Source organism: Sapajus apella, unplaced genomic scaffold (genome assembly GCF_009761245.1).
Source record: "Sapajus apella isolate SASKATOON/1434 unplaced genomic scaffold, GSC_monkey_1.0 scaffold55, whole genome shotgun sequence".
NCBI lineage: Eukaryota > Metazoa > Chordata > Mammalia > Primates > Cebidae > Sapajus > Sapajus apella.
This window is the reverse complement of record NW_022436995.1, coordinates 14,787,564-14,810,223: the sequence shown is the minus strand read 5'-3', so window position 1 is coordinate 14,810,223 and position 22,660 is coordinate 14,787,564. Positions and strand designations below refer to the sequence as shown.

The window sequence follows — 22,660 nt, the reverse complement described above, 5'->3', positions numbered from 1 at the left end:
TTCTTTTCTTTCTTTCTTTTCTTTCTTTCTTTCTTTTCTTTCGTCTTTCTTTCTTTCTTTCTCCCTCTCTTTCCCTCTTTCCCTCTTTCCCTCCCTCCCTCCCTCCCTCCCTCCCTCCCTCCTTCCTTCCTTCCTTTTTCTTTCTTCAGGGTCTCACTCACTTGCCCAGACTGGAGTGCAGTGGTGTGATCTCGGCTCACTGGAACCTCCACCCCACACTCCCAAGCTCAAGCGATTCTCCTGCCTCAGCCTCCCAAGTAGCTGGTATTACAACCACCACCCGGCTATCTTTTTTTTTTTTTTTTTTTAGTAGAGACAGGGTTTCACCATTTTGGCCAGGCTGGTCTCAAAATCCCGACCTCAAATGATCCACCTGCCTCCGCCTCTCTGAGTGCTGGAATTCCAGGCATAAGCCACAGTGCCGGGCCTAGGCCTGAGAATTTCTCTGTGGCCAGTTTTTACACTGAAATCAGGGGGAAAGTGAGAGCTTGTAGGCTTTATGGCTGGCTTTGGGGAAAAGGGGTTTTAGTTTCTATGAGCCGCCTTGCGGAGGAGGGATTCTCGTGTCTCCGTCCATCCCTGTTGGGGGAGAACCGGCCTCAGAGACAGGAGGGCAGGAGAAGTCAAGACCATCACTTTTTTCATTTTGGGGTGTTATCTTCTGAGTTCCAGCAGGCTGCATTTGAGGTCACTCAGCTAGTAAGTAGTAAAGACAAAATTAGAAGCCTGGTCTCTTCCTTCCACCGAGGGGCCTGGCTACCTTGAAGCTCTCGCCATGAGTAGTAACTATGATCCTGTCTGCCATGCCAGTGCCATCGGATGGCACACCTTTCCTCTCTTGGCCTCCTGCTCCAGGATCCAGCACTGAGCACTGTCAGGAGAGTCTTGGGCCATCCCTCAAGTCCTTTTGCCCTGAGCAGGAGGAGGGGAGCTGGGGCAGCACCCGTGATCCCTGGGCTTGCCCTGCCAGCCCCACTCTGCCAGCCTTGCCTTGGAGGGGCTAAAGTTCCTGGTGTGGCAGGAGGGAGAGGGTAGCCTTACTGGCCAACAGCACTGACCTTTGCCTTCATGTGCCCAGTCGCTTCGCTGCTCTACTAGGCTCTGAGGGCACAAAGCCCTGAGACAGTGTCCAAGCCCAGGGCCCTGTAGACTCTGTGGATCCCGAGACCAGCGCCAGCCATCCTGCCGCACTGGGGACAGACAGAGCAGGTAAGGAGGGAAAGAAGGCAGGAGCGGGCAGGGGCAGCATGGAGTCAGCACAAGACAAGGCCCAAGATCAGAGCTTTAGGCACGGCCGGGACTAGCTTAGAAAAGGTACTGCCAGCCGGGCGTGGTGGCTCATGCCTGTAATCCCAGCACTTTGAGAGACTGAGGTGGGTGGATCACGAAGTCAGGAGCTCAAGACCAGCCTGGCCAACATGGTGAAAACCTGTCTCTACTAAAAATACAAAAATTAGCCAGGTGTGGTGGTAGGCATCTGTAATCCCAGCTACTTGGGAGGTTGAGGCAGGAGAATCGCTTGAACCTGGGAGGCAGAGGTTGCAGAGAGCTGAGACCGCGCCACTGCACTCCAGCCTGGGCAACAGAGCAAGACTCCATCTCAAAAAAAGAGAAAAAAAAGAAAGAAAGAAAGAAAAGAAAAGGTACTGTCTAAAACCTTTAAGAGGAGAGACACAAACTTCACAGCCAGACAGGGGAGCGGGGAGCAAAACAAAGAGGAGGAGAGAGGAACAAAAAGGAAACGGCTGAGAGCGATGGAAACACAGTTAGATGGAGAAAGAACGGACAGGCCGGGCGCGGCGGCGCACGCCTGTAATCCCAGCACTGTGGGAGGCCGAGGCGGGTGGATCACGAGGTCAAGAGATCGAGACCATCCTGGTCAACACCGTGAAACCCCGTCTCTACTAAAAATACAAAACATTAGCTGGGCATGGTGGTGCGTGCCTGTAATCCCAGCTACTCGGGAGGCTGAGGCAGGAGAATTGCCTGAACCCAGGAGGCGGAGGTTGCGGTGAGCCGAGATCGCGCCATTGCACTCCAGCCTGGGTAACAAGAGCGAAACTCCGTCTCAAAAAAAAAAAAAAAAATGGACAGAAGGAAAGGAGGGAGACTAAGTCACAGAGAGGGTGAAACAGAGAGTGGCATATGAGGGACAGGCAGAGGCCGATGGACTGGGCAGAAAGGCAGACGGGAGGACAACCAGACAGAAAGAAAAAGGCCAGGAGCAGATAATTGACACACAGACCCAGCAGTGGGCAGGGGTTCCGCTGAGTTCTTATCAGGCGGGATGTTGAGAGGTGTGTCCCAGCCGTAGAATAAAACGCAGTCCGAGCTCTAGGAAGGAATGTTCGTTCCGGGAGGAAACGCAGTGAGCTCTGTGTGTGTGTGGGAGGGGGACGTGCCTGTGGCGGTGCTGGTGGTGGGGAATCTGTGTGTGTGTCTGGGGGGGCAGTAGTGGTGGTGGGGGATCTGTCTATATGGTGGGTGGGGGCGGTAGTGGTGGTGGGGAATCTCTGGCAAAACTCCCCCTATGTCAGTCACTGACCCTGGTACACCATGTGGCCTCTCTGGGGTTAAGTTTCCTGTGGATATGATGGAGTCTTGGGTACAGCAGAAATCTCCTTCAGCCTTATACTCTGGCCTTAGCTAAGGCTCTGTCTTTGCCACTAACTTACTGCTCTGTTCTACTTAACTCACGACTTCTACCTCATAGTCTAAGATGGCTGCCTGAGAACCAGCTTTCACAGCTGCTTTTCAGCCAGCTAGAAGGAGGAAGTGGTAAAGAAAACACCTCTCTTTTTAAGAGCACATCCTGGGAGTCATGCTCAGCACTCTTTTTCCAAGTCACTGGCCAATACTTAGCCTAAGGGCTGCATCTAGCTTCCAGGGAGACTGGGAAATGTGCAATACTGGGCTGGGGCCGGAATCAATTTCACACAGCTCAGTGATGCCTTCACAGCTCCTTACTCACAGCAGCTTATTTAAAAAGAATTACACATGCAATATGAGTTTTAAAATATCCATTTCAAACAAGTGAAAAATCCTCCTTCATTCTCCAAAATCCATCCCTCCCCCAAGTGTAACCGCTGTGAACAGTTTGCTGTGCGTCTGCCAGATTCACTTTTTATGTATACACACATACATACACATATGTCTACCTAGTTCAAGAAGCATAAAATGAGATCACGATTTATGTATTGTTCAGCAACTTACTTTCTTGGTTACCGCTACTTGGCAATATGTCTTGGAGGTTCTGTCGCGTCAGTCCACAGGGGATTACCTCATCCTTTTTATCAGCAAAATGGTACTTCAGCGTGCCGACTTATCAGCATTTATGGCTGGATACTGGGCTTGTTGCCAATTATTTTTGCCATTGCAAATGGCCGTGGGAATTTTGTCTCTGTATATGTACACACGCAGGCATTCCTTGGGAATGGATTCCTAAGAGCGTGCCAAAAGTTAATTTTCTCTTTATGTGGGTTTAACCCTTTCCAACTAAAAATCCTTTTCTCCGCGGGCAACGTGGCGGTCAGATCCAAGCTGGCGGGCTGCTTCCGTCTCGGCTTGAGCTGCTCTGTCTCTCCCTGTCTTCCCCTGGGCAGGCCTTGCTCTGGCTTCGTCCCCCTCATAATTCCTCTCTTCCGGGGTCTTTCACTATCAGTGGAAGACAATTTCACAAACAAAAGCCTGCGGTCTCTATGTGACGCCACCGTTTTATAGATGTTACTCCCTTTGTCCTTCAAGGAAGAAGAGATTGCCTCTCCAGGGCCCTTCTTCTGAGAATTTAGGGCCCGGCTTCTTGCCCCGGACTTTATCTACTCCCTCCCCGCCCAGCTTGCCACAGCACCTAGCTGGAGCCTTCTCTGAGTGCCATCTGTTTCCTTCTCCAATCTTGTCTGCAACCGGCAGGACACCCCGTCTAGGAAGGGGAGGAAGGAGCAGGGTGAGTCTGTACTCAGGTGAAGGGGGATGCAGCCGATAGTCCTGCAGCCTTGGGGCAAAGAGCAGGACCCCAGAACCCCATCAGAAGTAGAAGAGAAAGCTCCGAGGGGACCTTTTTTACTCCCCCCACCCCAGAATACATCATACCTGGAATTCCAGCCCCAAAGCCCCATGATGACTCCCCTTAGCTGCAGTCAGGGCCCTCAGCCCAGCTGGGCAGCAGCAGGATGCGGACTCGGTTATTAAAAGCCGAGCTGGTGGTTCCAGTGGCCCCCTGGGAGTGATGGATGGTGACAAATGGGGGTAAGTCGGGGGTTCCTGAGCTTCTCTAAGGCCACAGCTGGGGAAACTCAGCCATCAAAGCCCTGTGCAGGCTTCTCCACCGAGGTGACTCTGAGGGCCAAGGAGATCAAGTTTCGGGCAAATGGTTTGGGGGTGTGGACAGGCTCTAGCGTTGGAGACAAGCTGCCCTGTGTGTTGTGTGGGGCCCCAACCCCTGCTCTGGGCCTGAGCTGGAGATGGGGGTGGGGGTGGGCTCCTCTGATCCTGGAATCACAGGCAGGAGGTCTGTGAGGGCAGGAGGAGGGGCAGAGCCAGACTGGGGAAGGAGCGAGCTGCCCGCCTTCCGGGAGGAGCAGATCAAACACCTTTTAAAGCAGGTGCTGGGGACCCTGCTCAAGGCCAGCTGCCGAGACCACACAACCAGCCACCCCTCTAGGATCTCAGCCCAGCTGCTGCGGGGCTCAGAGGAGGAGGCCCCGTGTTGGGAGCACCCTGCTTGCCTGGAGGGACAAGTTTCCCAGAGCGATCAATAAAGGAAAAGAAAGAGACAAGGAAGGAAGAGGTCAGGGGAGTGCCTGGTTGGTGGTAGGCTGGAGCCAAGCCTGGGAGGCCAGGTAGGATTGGAACAGGTTGGGGGACAGGGAGAAGGCACATGGGGTTGGGGTTGGGGTTGGGGGGTGGGGAATGAGCAGGAATCAGGGCCTGGGGCAGGAAGTGAGCCCAGTGATGGACTGGAGCAATTCTGATGAATAAGGTTGGAGACCTGGGGAAGGCTGCCCTCAGGGGACACTGGGGGGCTGGTGGGAGCTTCAAAGGCTGGAAGACATCCACAGAGTCCTGTCTGAGTTGTGTCTGACGGCCTGTGGGCACAAGGTTGGTGGAGAGCCCTGTCCTGTGGTCAGCAGGGGAACAAGGAGGGAGAAGTCAGGGGATCTGCCCAGCAGTCAGTGTCCTCAGTGGGGAAGGAGGGCAGCACAAAGCCTACATCTCACGGCTACACCATGGTGATACCACCCCAGGGAGGAATGTGCTGGGAAGGGAGAATGTGGGGCTCTGATAGCTGGGGAATCTTCATGGCCTTTTGCCCAGCTCTCCTTTGAAGGCAGGAAGCCCTCTATTGTATCTTGATGTTGACAGCCTCTTCTTGATTGCCTCCCTTGATGGCGGCCTCACTACTCTGTTAGAGTAAGAAGGCTACCTTTGTCCTGAGCAGACATCTGCCTTCCCTCCTCCAGGTCAGTACTAGCCTAGCCCTCTGTGAGGGAAAGAACACACTGCTCACCTGGAACAGCCAGCTCCCCTCCTCCTCCTCACCAGCGTCCACCCGCATACCAGAGCAGCCTGGGTCTAAATCCTTTCTGTGATGATGATGCTGTTGGTGAGGGGGGCATGAGAATTGCAGGAAGGGCCCATCAGATGGTGCTTCTGACCCTCCCACATGGCAGGGGAGGTGGGAGGTAGACAGGCGACAGGAGATGAACAGCCATCCGCACTCTTCCTGCCGTGAGCACGGCAGCCAGCGACACTGCTTTCCAGCCCACTGTGTCAGACTTGGTCTGGTGGCAGAATTAAGCACATGCATGTGCGAGGGGCAGTTGGATGGGTGTGTGAGTGTGCTTCGTCGCTGAGAGCACTCCCCGAGCTCACGGGTCTGCATGAGGTTCACTCTCTCAGCTGCTTATTCATGGGTTCTCAAGAGGACTGGGCTGCACAGGTGGGCACAGTGGCCGTCCCCCGACTCCTGGACCGAAGTCCCTCTCTTGGGCGTTCTCTGCTGTGCTGGGGGAGTTGAGGGTGTTCCTGAGGTTTGAGTGTTGTAGAACTATTGGGTTTGCTGCTGAGATGGCAGGGTGGAGAGCAACGGGGGTCTCTGGGCTTTCTTCAAAAGTTCACAGGCTTTTGAACATCTTGTTTCCATCTGTGCTTGATTTGCCAGCGTCTGAGTGTCCTGAGGTCTTGTAGTGGTTCTGATATGTTACCGAAGGTCTGGGGGTTCTTGGGGGCAATATTGAGGTTGCGGGGGTTTTTAGGGCATCGCCGAAACTCAGGAATGTTGCTGAGATTCCAGAGGTGCTCTGGGAGATCTGGGAGTCTTTGGGGGGACGTTTCTGAGGTTCTGGGGATGCTGCCGGCCTTCCGCATTCCTTCTGGCCTGCTGTTAGCTTCTTCTAAGCTGAGGACTTTGCCCTTTGAGGATTTGATAATCACAGGCTGCCGAAAGCGTGCTTGGGGGCCTCTGTTCCTGGGTGCAAACATTCCTCAGGTTTAATCAACTTGAACAAAAACATGAGAGGAAGGAAATCCTGTCCGAAGGCCTTCATGGGCCAACTCCATCCGAGGGGCATAGCAGCTCTGTGCCAAGCCCAAATGGCAGATGGCTTTCATTGGCTCAGAGTCCAGAAGCTTTTAGGACCTCCTCCCATAGTGAGCAGGGCTTAGCCACCCACCATTCTGTGCCCAGTCGGGAGCCCTGCTGGCTTGAGCTGCTCCTTGGATATTGGCATCAGCCTCACCCGAGCGCCCACGTGAGCTCATGTTGGCCACAGCGAGGCAGCCCTGCTCTGACCCCTACACTACTCCCTCCTTGCCTCTCAGACTTCCTTTCTTGGCACTCCTGAGACACGGGTAGATTCATTCTTGCTACCATTCCAGATCTTCCATGGCTTCAGGGCCCCGCTCCCGGCCCCCTCCTCCAGGGAGCCTCTGAGACTGCCCAAGCCATTTCCTCCTTCTCCTCCTCACTCCTCAGGCTTTTCCCCTCCTGAGGGCGGGACTGGACCTTCCTGGGTATCAGTGCCCCTTTATTTCATTTTTTATTTCTTGACACAGAGTCTCGCTCTGTTGCCAGGCTGGAGTGCAGTGGCACGATCTTGGTTCATTGCAACCTCCGCTTCCTGGGTTCAAGCAATTATCCCGCCTCAGCCTCCCGAGGAGCTGGGACTACAGGTGCCCACCACCATGCCCAGCTAATTTTTGCATTTTTAATAGAGACAGGGTTTCACCATATTGGCCAGGCTGGTCTTGAACTCCTGACCTTGTGATCCAACCCCCCCCTTGGCCTTCCAAAGTGCTGGGATTATAGGTGTAAGCCACTATGCCCAGCCTCAGTGCCCCTTTAAAGCCAGCTCCAGAGAGCAGGCCCTCGACTCTGCTGCCCAGGCCTTTGGAGAAATTCTTCAGGGGCACATTACCACCCTTCTCTTCCTAACACTTCTTGCCTCCTGCCTTCTGGCCAGGTGGCATCTTTCCTAACAGCTCTGAGCCAAGTGTCCCATTTTGCAGACAGGAACTCCAAGCGATTCTAGCCCCAAGCTGAGGAGGTGACTTGGGCTCAAGAAGTGCGCTCAGACTTGCAGCGTGAGCTACTTGGCCACCCACTCTCCATGGATCTTCAACCCAGCCTGCCCCCCTGCCCCCACCAAACTGGGCAGGGGAGCAGGGGGCCGGGGGGGCAGGTGGGAGGCAATGGGGGCACCTAGGAAGTCACGCCACTCTCTGTGGTTTTGACCTTCTTGTTACAATTGGTGACTGGTGTTGGGGTGGAGGGTGGCGCCATGATGATTTGACACAGGCTGGTGAGACCCACAGAGGGGAAAAAACTCACTCAAGGCCACACAGCCAGTCCCAGGGCTCAAATCCAGCTAGATGGCCTCCCCAGGCAGGCATTCTCCACTGCCATGCAGAAACCTGGCCCTCACCTCTGGACCTTCCAGCCCTGCCCTGGCCAAATCACCGGGCACAAGGCTGCCCTCTGCTTGCTAGGCCACCCAGGGGAAAAGGACAAAATTCGCCATTTCCTCTCCTCTGTGTTGGGCCTCCCTTGGTGGCCTCTGCGTCTCCCCAAGAGGAGGGAGGTGGTTTTGTTGGCACTGGGCTCTCCGGGGGGGACGGGGAAGGGACTGTGCCTGGGCTGGGTGGGTTCCCGTTCTGCCAGCCTGGCTGCAGCCCCTGGGCGGATGAAGCCTCCTTCAGGCAACCTGATCGCCTTTCCTCAGTGCCTGATATGGTTTGGATGTGTGTCCCCTCCAAATCTCATGCTGAAATGTGACCCCCGGTGTTGGAAGTTGGTTTGTGGTATTTACATCATTGCGGTGAATCCCTCCTGAATGGCTTGGTGCCCTCCGCGCGGTAATGAGTGAATTCTCGCTCCATCAGTTCATGCGAGAGCTGGCTGTTTGCAAGCGCCTGGCATCTCTCCCGCTCCCTCACTAGCCGTGTGTCCTGCCTGACCCCCCTTCACCTTCCACCACGATTGTAGGTTTCCTGAGGCCCTCCCCAGAAGCAGATGCTGGTGCCATGCTGCTTCCTGCATAGCGTGGAGAGCTGTGAGCCACAGAAACCCCTTTTCCTTATAAGTTACCCGGAGTCTCATTTTCCTCTAGAGCAACGCAGGACAGATGAACATAGCACCCCGCCAGGTACCTCCCTCTCTCCCCTGAGGTATCAGTGACATATCACCCTCTCAGTGAGGCCTTCCCTGACCTCCCTGTCTCAAACAGCCAACGCCTGTCTGTCTCTCTTGTCTTCCCCACTTCACACCCCCTCTCGAGTCATCTCCCCCAGGCCCTATCACACATCAGGTCCCATGGGGTGCGGGGCTTGACCCATCTTGCTTGCTGCCAAACCAGCCCGGGGAAGGCAGAGCTGGGCTTCCTTCAAGGAAGAGCCTGGTTTCTGTTGGCAAGGCCGTCTAAGCCCGGACGCCACTGCCTTGCAGAGGAAGTGGGCTCCCTGTCTGGAACTGGACTCCGATGGTTGGAGGTGGATTTAAAATCAGATGGGAGTTGGTTGCTCCCTAGGGTAAGGATCTGACACCCCTTGCTGGGCTATGGGAAGCCCAGCTGGTGAACCCCAGGACACAGCAGCAGCCTGTATAGGACAGGCCCACGGACAACCACTGGCCGCCAGAACAAGCAATGGCTCTGCCAAGCTCAATTTCTGCAGTCCGTCTTACCCGAGGGTCAGGCGCTGTGCATCAGGGGAAGGCAGGAGGAGGGGCGGGAGGGGCCTGGAAGCCAAGCTTCCCGCATCCTTGGGATCAGAAGGGCCAGTGTGGGCTCCTGCATTACATCAAATAAAGCTCGGGGTCAGCTCTGAGTCAGCAGACGCTGGTACCTCTGTGGGATGGTGGAGAGCTACAGAGCTCTCTTCCTGCCAGAAGAGCCATTTGGGAAGAAGGGGGAGGAACTCAGGCTAGCGGAGAGCTCAGGCCCTAATCCTGCCCTGTGGGCTTGGGAATTTGAATGAGAGCCTCCAGGATTTCAAGCCCTGTCTACTCTTGAGACTTCGCCCTTACTGTTCCCTCTGCTGGGAACACCCCACCCCACCCCCATCCCGAGCCTGCCACCCTCTGCTCAGCTGACTTTCCCCTGCCCTCTGGGTCACCACGAAATGGTTATTTTCTTCAGGAGTCTCCCCCTACCCCCAAATACTCTTGGACTAAATTCGGTTTCCCATGGTACAGACCAGCTCACCTCTGCTTCCCTTTGCAACCCTCAGGCTTTGGAGGGGATTTACTTACCTGGCCCTGGCCCCCCTGAACTATAATCTCTCATGCCCCAGGGCTTAGAACAGTGTTGGCCCGTAGTAGGTGTTCAATAAATTTAAGTTAAAAGACTGACTGACTGACTGACTGGCTGAATGAATGAATGAATAAATGAATGTCTTTTTTAAAAAAGCTGTTGAGGCCAGGCGCAGTGGCTCACGCCTGTAATCCCAGCATTTTGGGAGGCCGAGGCGGGTGGATCACCTGAGGTCAGGAGTTTGAGACCAGCCTGGCCAACATGGTGAAACCCAGTCTTTATTTTTAGGGGAAAAAAAAAAAAAGCGCTTTTGAATGACTGTCTTAGCTGGTAGGGCCACAGCCCAAGCCCCTTGTAGGGTATCAGAAGGACAGAGACCCTCACAGTTTCAGGGGCCTAAACCTCCACCAGGGACAGAGTCCTGAGAGCTGCTTTCTACCTTCTCCTGTGTCTCACCCCCACCTTCAGGTTGGGGCAGGGGTCCTGCTCCTGGGGAGGGAGGATGGGGAGCGGTCCTCCACCCTAGCCCAGACCTTGCCTTGCTCACCCTCAACTTCAACCCAGGAGGAGCAGGAGGCAGGCGGGGCTCCTCTTGCCTACCCGTGGTTCTGGTTTGTGTTTAAAGAGCTGATTTCCGCCTTGTGGGGGTGAGTTATCTCCTTGTGAAATCAAGTTGTAGGAACAAAAAGGGTTTACCAGTGAGACACATGTTGCCTCCTTCATGGAAATCCTAGGAGAAGGAACAGACAGACACCCCCTCCCTGCCTCTGCCCCAGCCCAGCCCCAGCCGTGGGTCTCCCGCGGTGGTGGCTGTCTGCTGGACTCCTGTCTGTGTGGGGCACTGCAGAGGTGGCGGGCGGAGGCGTGGGAGCTCTGGGGCAGGCGCTGAAGGCAGGTATGTGTGCCAAGTCAGGTGCGGGGGTGGGGGCGGCTCCTGGCCACACCCTTGCAGGGCTCAGGCTGCCAATGGTGCTGGGGCCTCCTCCCCCAGCAGGGGGGCTTTGTCAGGGATTATGGTGTGTTTCCATCGCCCAGGCCCAAAGGGGCCAGAAAGGGGAGGCTGAGGCTGGGGGAGGGGCTCAAGGGAGTCCAGCTGGGAGGGCTCAGGCCTGCAGTGTGGAACGGCCCGTGGCCTGCCTACCGGCTCATCTCTGCAGCTCCTTCCTCCCTGGGCCGCCCTCTGGTGTGTCTGTGGGTCTGTCTAGGTGGGCTTGGGGAGGGGGAAGGAAGAGGCGTCTCTGCAGGCAGCTCAGACTGGGCAAGGCTTCTTTGAAAATGGTCCCTGGAACAAACGCCTGCTGGAGGTGGGTCAGACAGACAGATGCACCAGCAGGAGCCCCGGGGCCCCAAGGGGACAACTATCTCTGTAGGGCCGGTGCGATGGGCGGGAAGGGAGGAGGGGACACGAGAGGCCCTCTCCTCCTCCTGTGCCAGCTTGCTCAGGCCCTCAGTCCCAGACGGGCTTTTCCCAGAGAGCTAAAAGTAAGAAAGTAACCTTTCGGATTAAAGAGAAATGTTTCTTTGTTTGGGTTTTCGGTCTTTTTTTTCCCTCTCTCTTTTAAGCCTCTTTTCACATCTGTAGTGGCTTTTTTTCCTCTAGTCTGGGGTCAAAAGAGAGGGGCCGGAGAATGGCGTCCCAGCCAGCAGGGAACCAGACCTCCCCCGGGGCCACAGAAGACGACTCCTATGGCAGCTGGTACATCGATGAGCCCCAGGGGGGCGAGGAGCTCCAGCCAGAGGGGTAAGTGTGGGATCCCCCACCTCACTCTGTCAGCCGGCAGAATGGGGTGTGGCAGAGGTTGCAATTGGCCAGGGGGCAGCTCCTGGGCAGCAGCTGCTAGGACTGGCTCTGCCACTCGTTTGCTGTGTGACCCTGGGCAAGTCAGAGCCTCTCTGGGGCCCATTCAGTCTCTGCATCTGGTACAGAAAAACAGCACCCCTCACCCTGCTGTTAAGATGCTTAAGACGGTGGCTCACGCATGTAATCCTAGAACTTTGGGAGGCCGAGGTGGGCAGATCACGAGGTCAGGAGTTCAAGACCAGCCTGGCCAACACGGTGAAATCCCGTCTCTACTAAAAATACAAAAATTAGCTGGGCGTGGTGGCAGGCACCTGTAGTCCCAGCTACTTGGGAGGACAAGGCAGGAGAATCACTTGAACCTGGGAGGTGGAGGTTGCAGGGAGCTGAGATCGTACCACTGCACTCCAGCCTGGGCAACAGAGATAGACTCTGTCTCAAAAAAAAAAAAAAAAAAAAAAAACAAAAAAAACCAAGATACTTCAGGCTGATCACCTAAAAAGCACCTGTGTGATGTGTTAAAAATGCAGATTCCTGGGCCCTAGCCTTGTGGATTCAGATCCCTCAGATCCACAGGGATGGCTCCCTGGGTGATTCTGGCCCATAGCCAGGATGGGGAAGCTTCTGGGAGTAGTCAAAGCAAGCAGACCTGCCTTCGAGGGGTTACTGGTCGCTGCCCCGAGCATTTGGATGTGGTGTTTCCAAGTGTCAGGTTCTCTGGACAGCCTGGGGGACTCCGGGGAGGCAGAGAACCCAAGGGAGAAAGCCTGGGGAGAAGTCATGGAGGAAATGTGCATGCTTGTTGTCTTTGGATGGTCTCAGAGGATGAGGAGAGCCTATTCCCTTTAGCAAGAGTGCTCAGGCCAGCCCAGGGACTGGGGAGGCGGCCTGCCCCCGGGTGGCCTGAGGACCCAGCCACAACTGCTTCGTCCAGATCCATTCTATCGGGGTTTAGTCTGGGCACCCTAGTGGAGGAGCTGGGCCTTCTGTGTCCACCACGTCCTGCCAGGATGTCTTGCCTGTGGAGGATTAGAGCCAGCTCTCTCCCCTGTTGTTCCCGGGCCTGGCCCATCCCCTGCCTCCCTGCTCTGGTTTGGAGAAGAGGAAAGGTGAGGCTGGGGATTGCTGAGCCAGATATGTGCACATCTGTTCTCCATCAAAACCTGAAACTTGAGAAGGAAAAATCCTTGCGTGCCTCCCCAGGGGCTGGGAGCTCCACCCAGGCCTGGGGGAAGAAGCTGTTGTTTGCAGGACTCAGGGTTCTGACCACCTGGAAGCTAGCCTGCACTCAGCCAAGGCATGCTCCCCACCGCGGGCTCGGCACGTCCTGCTGTGTTTGTGTGGGCTGCGCGGGACCAGAATGGGGAGAGGCCCAGGAACCCATGAGGATGGCCTCTGACCTAGGTGAAGGCTCTAATCGGAAGCTGTGTCCTGGGGAGCCTCAGGGCCCAGGCACTGGCCAGGGGCCAGGTGCCTGCAGCCTGCTCTGCAGTTGTAGTCTCAGAATAAAGTTATGTGTATGTCAGGCACTGGGTGATGAGGAGTCCCGTCCCATGTGTGTAACATCTAGAAGATTCAGCTCCTTTCTCCCACTGCAGGGCATGGCACCCATAAGAATAAAGAGATTTGTTTGAATCTACTTACTCAGCCAAACCAAGCTGAGCCTCCCACCACCCCCCTGCCCCCAAAGGCAGGAACAGAAAATTGGGAGCTCAGGGAAATCCCAAGGAGATGAACTTGGGTTCACCTCTGTCTGTGTGAGTCAGACGCCCGGGGCACATGGTGCATCAGAGCTTTGAAGAGCTCTGGAGTGCCCAGTGCCCAGCACTCTCAGGCTGGAGTTGGGGTGGATGAGCAGTGGAATCAGCCACAGAAATTTCCTAAAATCCGGAACAGGTGGTCAGAACCCTCAATGGCTCAGACACCCTCAGTGGCTTCCCAGGGCCTCCCATGCTTGCTGCAACCTCATCTCACCTGACCTCTGGGCTGCAATCAACCTGGAAGTCTTGCCCGGCCCCATCCATGCTGCTTGTCGCCTGCCCCTCTGCTTCCTCACGCTGTTCCCTCCACCTGGAGCTGCTGTTCCCATTCTTTGCCTGAAGAGCTGCTAACTGTCTTTTATTTATTTATTTTTTGAGATGGAGTCTCGCTCATGCTGCCCAGGCTGGAGGGCAGTGGCGCGATCTCAGCTCACTGCAACCTCCGCCTCCAAGGTTCAAGCGATTCTCCTGCCTCAGCCTCTTGAGTAGCTGGGATTACAGGCGCCCACCATGATGGCCTGGCTAATTTTTTTGAATTTTTGTTGTTGTTGTTGTTTTGAGATAGAGTCTTGCTTTGTCACCAGGCTGGAGTGCAGTGGCATGATCTTGGCACACTGCAACCTCCACCTCCCGGGTTCAAAAGATTCTCCTGTCTCAGCCTCCTGAGTAGTTGGGATTACAGGTGTGCGCCACCACACCAGGCTAATTTTGTATTTTTAGTAGAGATGGGGTTTCTCCATGTTGGTCAGGCTGGTCTTGAACTCCCAACCTCAGGTGATCTGCTTGCCTCGGCCTCACAAAGTGCTGGGATTACAGGTATGAGCCACTGCGCCCAGCCACTAACCATCTTTTAAACTCCAATCAGATACCACCTCCTCTTGCTCAAAGTTCTTCCTCTGTGTCCTTCAGCGCCTGCTTGTGCCTGTCCCAGGATCAAGCTCACCCCCCTCCCTGAGGTCTTTGTATCTATGCCATCCTGCCTGTCCAATGGCACAAAACATGGGCCCACAAGCCACTAGCCAAACATTTGCTCATTACTGTGCCACCTGACGTCCCCATCTGACCTCTCACACTGAGCTGAGGGGTTGGATGGGGACCTCAGGTGGTACAGAAAGGGCCAGGAGCTCCCCCAGGCAGGGCTCTGGAGGGCGTTTCTGGTGGTAGGGGTAGCTTGGGGTGGGGTTCCTAAGAAAATGGTCAAAATACTCCAGGGACAGTTTGCCAAGTCCCTGCTGGGCCCAGGTGTCCAGGGTAGAGCAGGACTCAGTCAGGCGGGGAGATGCAGGCTTCGAGGGAGGGCTGCCCTGCACACTGGAGTGAGAGGTCTCGGGGCGGCAGGTGGGAAGCCTGAGACTGAGTGCCCACATGGGAACCTGCCCCCTGTGTGGCAGCTATTCCGGAGCCCAGTCACACTTTGGGAAGAGGCTGGTTTCCTGGCCAAGAAGCTGCCCAGAGCTGACTTATTCTGCCTTTCCACCAAGTGACTGATTTCTTTCCCACCGCTCACAGACCGAGCTGACCCATCAGAGGGTCCCAGGGCTCTGAGCTCCCCTGTATAATACAGCCTTGATGCCTCCCTTCACACAGTGGAGGGTGCGCCGGCGGGTGGCTGAACCCTCTGGGCAGGCAGGGACTGGCTGCAGCCCAGGCTCTATCTCAGGCCCTCGACCACCAGACCCCACCAGCCTCACCCATGCTGCCATCCTCCCTTCTGGCTCTCCCAGGCCCAAGCTGGGAAAACCCAGAGCTCCACTGCTCCCTAGGGACCCAGTTCTGCCTGCTGTCCCAGGGCTAGGGCTCAGAACTCCTGCCTCACTCCCTTTCTCTGCCGCATGATTCTGCCAAGGAAGTGGAGGGTTTCACCGTCTATAGTGGCCTCTGTCTCCACCGTGGGCTCACTTCTGTGCTCAGCCAGGGTGTGCGCAGGACCTCTGCCAGGCCATAGGGAGCCTCTGTGGAACTGGAAAACGGGATCCCCACTTAGGTGCATTCAACTCAGCAGGTGCTGGGTTTGGTGAGCAGCATGGCCTGGATCTCAGACCACACTTGACCCCTTGGCTGAGCATCTTTGTGCAGTGGGCAACCTGCATGGCTGTCCATGGACGCTGTCAATGAGACGGAAGCGGGAAAAGAGGGGGACCATGGGAGATCATTTTAGTCACAGGCCAGTCTCAGATGGCAGCAGGCAGAGGGCAAAGCAGAGGGCCAAACTCTTGACTGCTTGACCCAGGTCATGTGTTCAACCGCAGTTCTGAGAAGAGATCTGTGAGGCCAGGAGCAGTCAGAGGGGTTTCCTGGAGAGGGGAGGCCTTGAAGGACAGGAAGCATCTAGGTGAGCAAGAATAAGCACTCAGCTGGGCACAGTGGCTCACACCTGTAATCCCAGCACTTTGGGAGACTGAGGTGTGAGTGAGGACTGATTGAGCTCAGGAATGCAGGACCAGCCTGGGCAACATGGTGAGGCCCTGTCTCTACTAAAAATAGAGAAAAAAAAATGCCAGACATGGTGGTGCACACCTGTGGTCCCAGCTACTCAGGAGGCTGAGGCTGGAGGATCATTTGAGCCCTGGAGGCTGAGGCTGCAATGAGCTGCGATCGAACCACTGCACCCCAGCCTGGGTGACAGAGCAAGACCTTGTCTCAAAAAAAAAAAAGAAAGAAAGAAAGAAAAAGAAAGAAGTGATCAGACCAAGCCAGTCCACTGAGCTTTCCCCGGGAGCCTCCTGTCTCCTTAGTCCTATAACTCCAGAGCTTGGCGTGGGGCCGCACATCACGGGGACACCAGGGCCCCAGAATGACCCTGAGAAGGTGAGGCTGGGAAGGCTTGTGTAGGAGGCATCAGAGGGTTGCCTCAGTGTGGACAGTCTTGAATCCCAGACCCATCTACACACCCACAGGGGCCTGACGCAGGCCTGACCCAGCCTTCATTTGCTCTGCAGGGAAGTGCCCTCCTGCCACACCAGCGTACCACCCGGCCTGTACCACGCCTGCCTGGCCTCGCTGTCAGTGAGTCCCACCCAAGTTGAACCTGGCTTGCAAGCTGCTGCCAGCCTGGGCAGTGGGACCTGGGTTCTCCACTGGGGCTGGTGAAGGGGGGCCCTGGGAGATCCTGGTTTGGGGGAGCTATCTGGGAGTTCTCTCAGCTTGGGGGCCCAAACCAGGAAGCAAGTCCTACCTCCCAGGTGTCTGTCACCTCTTGACCAGTCCCCAAGATGCCACGTGAGTGTGCACTGGTCAGGCAGAGGATGTCCTGGGGTCTGAGTCCAGGCCCTCACACTCAGACCCTCACGGGAGGCCTGGGCACGGCAAGCTCTCCTCTGTGCTCTCCTTTCAGATCCTCGTGCTGCTGCTCCTGGCCATGCTGGTGAGGCGCCGCCAGCTTTGGCCTGACTGTGTGCGTGGCCGGCCCCGCTTGCCCAGGTTGGTGCCATGGCCTGGGCACCCCTACTCAGGGGGCCCAGCTGACAGGGTCACTCTGGGAGGGTGGGTGCTTTGTTAGGTACCTAGAAGGCAGCTCTGGCTTCAATGTCACCCCTGCCTGCCTCTGCCTGGGGCTTTCCTCATCTCCACCCAGGTCTCCGGGTTTAGTCAGGACCCCCAGAGGAAGGGGGAGGGACTCGCTCAAGCCCGCCTGGGAGAAAGGACTCCAACCCAGGCCCTAGGGAAACAAGCCCGACGGGACCCAGCTTCAGAGTATAGCTTCTCAGGCAGCCGGCCCTTCATGTGTGGACTGACCGTGACCATCCCAACACCATCTTGACCCTCACCTTCCCTGAGAGTATCACCTGGACCCTAATGCTTGAAGGCAGATTTATGGGAACTGACCTCTATCCCCTATAGCTGGAACTTACTTTCTTTCTTTCTTTCCTTCCTTCCTTCCTTCCTTCCCTCCATCCCTCCCTCCCTCTCTCCCTCCTTCCCTCCCTCCCTCCCTTCATTCCTTCCTTCCTTTCTTTCATTCTTTCTTTCCTTTCTTTCTTTCTTTCTTTCTTTTTTTGAGATGGAGTCTTGCACTGTTGCCCCGGCTGGAGTGGCTCAATCTTGGCTCACTGCAACCTCCGCCTTCTGGGTTTAAGCAATTCTCCTGCCTCAGCCTCCTGAGTAGCTGGGATTAACGCCCACCACCATGCCCGGCTAATTTTTTTGTATTTTTAGTAGAGACACAGTTTCACTATGTTGGGCAGGCTGGTCTCAAACTCTTGACCTCATGATTCACCTGCCTCAGCCTCCCGTAGTGCTGGGATTGCACACATGAGCCACCGCGCCTGGCCTAACTGGAACTTTCTTTTCCTGTCTCCTTCAACCCTGTGACCCCAGAGTCTGGGACAGGCATGATCCTGAAGAGATGGGGCTGGGCAGGCTGGTCACGAGAGACCAGAGGGTTGGGGCAGGTGATGGGTGTCTCCCTGGTATAGACAGCTTCGCATCCCAGACCCAGACTGTACCGAGGCAGGTCTTGCTGTGCTGGTTTTGTGGGGAACCAGCCTAGGGTCTCCAGGTGGCCCTGAAAAGAGCTTACCCTGGCTGGGGGGGTGCTTGAGGGAGAATGAAGCTCTCAGAGCATGAGTGCAAGCTGCAGTGCAAAAGCCGAGGGTCTGAGTGGCTTGCCCTGAGCCCAGAGGGGTGATGCCTGGGACAGCTGTGCCCGCTGTCTGCCCTCTGCCCCGGCTCCACACCCAGCCCAGGGTGGTGGCCGTCGTACAAGGATGTTATGACTCGCTGAGTTCTCTGAAGGTTTGCCAGCCCAGACAGACATACCAGTTAATGTGGAGGTGGCTGCTTCCTGGAGCTTCCAGGATGGGCGGAGAGAGCAGTCCTAGGGCTTGTTCCCACTGCACGTGTATCCCAAGTCCCTTTAGCAAAGGGCTCGGGACTTGGTACATAAGAGGCACTCCACTAATATCTATGGAATGAATGAATGAAGGGGACTCCCCCAACCAGAAAGTGGGACTGACTCCACCTCCTAGGTTTATGGAACACAGCCTGGAGGTAAGGGGGGTGCAGGGGCTGAGCAACTCCCTCCTGCCCTGTCCCTGCCTCTGTGCTAGCCCTGTGGATTTCTTGGCTGCGGACAGGCCCCAGGCAGTGCCTGCTGCTGTCTTCATGGTCCTCTTCAGCTCCCTGTGTTTGCTGCTCCCCGACGAAGACCCGTTGCCCTTCCTGACCCTCACCTCGCCACCCAGCCCAGGTACGCACTGCCCCCAAGGTCTTGGAGTTGGTGTGATGGGATGGGGATAGGGTGGGGTCTTGGAGTTTTAAGCTTGGCTCAAGGAAATGAGGGTAACAGGAACAGCTGTCAATGAGATGGGCTGCTCTCCTGAGACATGACCTCTTCAGATCATCCAGTCTTTACGGCGACGCCACAAAGTATGCATATTAGCCCCATTTTGCAGTGGAGAAACTGAGGGCCAAGGAAATAGCATCTTAAATTGAATATTTCCTCAGGCACCATGCTGAGCATTATGTGTACACCTTGTCATTTTGCCTGTACTACTATACTGTGATTTTTTTCCATTTTACAGATGGGAAAACTGAGGCTCCAAGAGGTAAGCTGACCAAGTGTCACAGAGTTGACCAAGGGTTGACCAAGAGTCACAGAGTTGTGTAGGGTCCTAAAGGGTCCTTTGAGCCCCTCCCTGCTCGTGCAGAGATGAGAAACTGTACAAATAAAAGACACAGACACAGAGATAGCGAAGAGAGTTTGGGCCCGGGGGTCCACTACCAGCCAAAGCACGGAGTCCAGCAGTGGCCCCGAGCTCCTGGACGCTCTGACTTTTATTGAGTACAAAGCAGTGAGCAGGGAAGGCAGGGTGAGGTACTGGTGGTCAGTGACAGGGTCAGGTAAATTACGTGTCTTGGTGACAGGGGTCCCAAGACTTTCGAGTAGCCGAGGCAAGGGAAAAAGCTAATGCGTCAGCGCTCTTCGCATATTTGTCAAAAATATCAAGGACACTAAGATTATGTTACTATTATTAATTCTGATCTTCCGAGAAAAAGGGAAACCAGGTGCAGAAGCAGGGTGGGAGAGTAGCCATGGAACATGACCGCTGGAGCACAGCATCACATAGAGATAGTTAAGCCCCTGGATGTCTGCGGGCCTACCTGACAGTCATCAGGCCTACCACAAGAGCTTGGAGGAGCGGCGTTTTCTCCAAACTTCCCCAGGAAGGAGATGTCTTGGCCATTTTGGACGTCTTCTTCCCTAGCTGGCTAAACAGCGGTGCTTTCCCAGCGCTGGCGCTGCCGCCCAGCCGAGGCACCCTCCAGCAGCCCTCATGTGGGCGTGACAGAGGGCTCAGAGCAGCTTGCCTTAGGATCACTTTGTTCACAATGTCACCTCGGTTCCATGCTTCATACCCCGATAGTCACTAGTAAAATCAAAGGTTATATTGAGTATATATCTTTATGATTCTAAGTGAGTAACTCTAAGATTATATATGATTATATAAAGGAATAACTGTGTGCCTACATTTCTAATTCTTTTCTAAATCAATATTATATGAGAACAGGCTGAGGCTTCAGACCTCTGTCACGGCACTTGTGGGGTTTCCTCTCTTCAGATTTGACAGTAGTCAGGCCTGGATTTGAACCGACGGCTCTTGCCCACTGAATATGCTGAATGTCTTGGAAGCTGGAGACAGGAGAGAGTCCTGGGTGGGCTCACTGCAGGCCCCATGTCTGCCCTTCCAGCATGGGTCTCTCTGCTTGTTTCACCTTCCAGGATCCTGGAAGATGCTGGGCCTGCTCTATTACACTGCCCTCTACTACCCACTGGCCGCCTGTGCCACGGCTGGTCACAGAGCTGCACACCTGCTTGGCAGCACGCTGTCCTGGGCCCACCTCGGGGTCCAGGTCTGGCAGAGGGCAGAGTGTCCCCACACTCCCAAGGTAACGGCTGATCACAATGGCCTAGAGCAGAGGGGCGCACAGAACAGCCTGCTCAAACCAGGGGGCTTCTTTGAGCGCTGATTCTATGACAGGCGGCCCTGCAGCCTGCCGCTGCATGTGGGATTCCACGCCTTCAAACACGTGCCCCTTCCAAGCGGGGCTGCTCTGCGGGAGAGGCAGGGAACAAGGCGCCTGGGCCCAGCCCTCAGAAGGTTTCAGTCTAGGAGGGGGCAGAGAAGGGGAAGGGGGCAGAGTAGGAGGAAGAGAAAGCCTGAAATGCCCCCACCCCTTACTCCTGTGTCATTGATTCCTCAGCCTCCCTGGGATCAGGCTGGAGAGGGTATGGACACGAAGTGAGATGGAAGCTGGCAAGTGTGGAGTCAGAGATGGTCTCAGAGGGCTAAGAGGAGGATTCCAGAACCTCAGAACCCTGTTCACTGGCTGCTGGCTGGGGCTGTGAAGCTGTCCAGCCTAGAACCCAAAGAGTGATGGTATAGGCTTTAGAGCCAGGCAACCTGAGTGTGAATCAAGCTTCACCTCTTCATTCATTCACTCACCCATTCATTCAGCAACATATCTGAGACACATACCCTGCACCAGGGACATTTCCAGGCACAGGACTATAGCTGTGGACAAGATAAACGCAGTCCGTAGCCTCCCAAGAGCTGTCATTCCAGAAGGGGAGACACAATACACAGACAAAATGATGCCAGGTGGTACCAAGTGCCCTGGGGAAACAGTGCCACCTTTCTTAGACTGTTTCTTCATCCGCCCATGGAGCTGATAACACCAATCCCTCTGGGTGGAGGTAAAGACTAGGAAGCTGCTTTGATAGGGGCCACTTGGTGGCTGGATGCGGTGGCTCATGCTTGTAATCCCAGCACTTTGGGAGGCCGAGGTGGGCAGATCAAGAGGTCAGGAGTTCGAGACCAGCCTGGCCAGCCTGGTGAAACCCCATCTCTACTAAAAATACAAAAATTAGCCAGGCATGGTGGCAGGTGCCTGTAATCCCAGCTACTAGGGAGGCTGAGGCAGGAGGATCGCTTGAACCTGGGAGGCGGAGGCTGCAGTGAGCCAAGGCCATGCCGTTGCACTCCAGCCTGGGCAACAGAGCAAGACTCTGTCTCACTAAAAAAAAAAAAAAAAAAAAAGAAGAAGAAGAAGGGGGACCTGGTGGCTCTTTTTCACCACCTAGAATAGAACCTGGTACATACTAAGTTCTCAATAAAAGTATATTGAACCAAAAGATAAATAAATGAGTATACAAAAGGCCCACTCCCAGGAAGGCCTCAGCCCTGGGAAGCAGGGCATAGCCTTTCCCGATGCCCAGGTTGAAAACTATATGTAGGCACAGGCAGGCGTTGGTGTGATTTTCAGAACTGTTCCTAATGTTCTGGGAACACAGAAACAGAAAGTGGTGTCCCTTCCAGGCCTTATTCCAGCCTTGGTCAGGGAGACATGTGGTGGGAGCTGGAGAGAATCAGAGGATCAAGTGACCTCCTCCTCTTGGCTGCCCTGAGGCCTGTGTGGGTCCAGGAGCCTGGGGGAGGGATGAGCATCTCTGCAGAGCTCAAGAAGGGGAGGTGGGCAGGTTTGTGCTGGGTAGCAGGTTGGGAACCATAGTGCTGAAGCCTTCCCTTGTCCCCACACCCCCCACCCCAGACCATTCTCAGGGCCAAGTACGAGGTGGGAAGGGCATTGGGTTCTGGTTCTTGCCTGGGGGAAGAAAATGGAAGGTAGTCTTCTGTGTGTTTGTCCGTCCAGGTCTACAAGTACTACTCCCTGCTGGCCTCCCTGCCTCTCCTGCTGGGCCTCGGATTCCTGAGCCTTTGGTACCCAGTGCAGCTGGTGAGAAGCTTCGGCCACGGGACAGGAGCAGGCCCCAAGGTAAAGGGGCAGGCCTGGGATGAGCTCTTCCTCAGTACTCAAGACAGCCCGAAGCTCCCATTTCTGTGGTCCCAGATACATGGCTGTGCTTGGTGTAGGGCCCAGCACAGAACAGATGCTCAGAAAATGTTTGCTGAGTGATTGCTTAGCCCTCCCTCCCCAGGCAAAGGCTGGGCCGGGCCCTAGACTGCACCCAAGATACCCATGACACTGAGCTGTGTGAATAGTAGGGACTCCACAAAGCAGAACTGAGTCAGAAGACAGGAGAGTCATAGCTCTGTCTGTGAAACGCTGAGATCTGGCCGGAGAGACAGCCTGGAGCCTTGTGTGTAATCCCAGTTCTGCACATACTGAGATGATTCAGGAAGTGCCCAGGGCAGAACTGCATTATGAATCAACTCTAGGTTGGGTATGGTTGAAGAATTTCAGATAAATGGGAGGGCTGGGAGGGCTTCCTAGAGGAGGTAGACTTTAGCAAGGGCCTGAACGACGGAGAATCCAGAGTGAGGACAGAATAAGGAGAAGGCACAGGAAAGAGCATGGGTAAAGAGGAACAGATGGTTTTGTGTCTGTTTTGTTCA

General features: G+C 55.3%; 1 protein-coding gene across 8 annotated transcripts in view; it reads left to right on the top strand.

Moving 5' to 3' along the window:
- Window positions 1–1,102: 1,102 nt before the first annotated feature.
- Window positions 1,103–22,660, top strand: part of STRA6 (signaling receptor and transporter of retinol STRA6) — a 36,175-nt gene continuing 14,617 nt past the window's right edge. For 2 of the 8 annotated variants that reach the window (XM_032244806.1, XM_032244810.1), the window contains exons 1-8: window positions 11,122–11,228; window positions 11,347–11,487; window positions 16,244–16,310; window positions 16,639–16,724; window positions 18,353–18,492; window positions 18,827–18,850; window positions 20,026–20,192; window positions 21,957–22,079. In XM_032244806.1, coding sequence (XP_032100697.1) covers window positions 11,375–11,487; window positions 16,244–16,310; window positions 16,639–16,724; window positions 18,353–18,492; window positions 18,827–18,850; window positions 20,026–20,192; window positions 21,957–22,079 — 720 coding nt within the window. In that variant the 5' untranslated portion in view covers window positions 11,122–11,228; window positions 11,347–11,374. Of the gene's footprint in view, window positions 1,210–10,414; window positions 10,642–10,789; window positions 10,930–11,111; window positions 11,237–11,346; window positions 11,488–16,243; window positions 16,311–16,638; window positions 16,725–18,352; window positions 18,493–18,826; window positions 18,851–20,025; window positions 20,193–21,956; window positions 22,080–22,660 lie in introns of those variants that run through there. The other 6 variants (XM_032244808.1, XM_032244807.1, XM_032244812.1 and 3 more) reach the window with 6 other exon arrangements.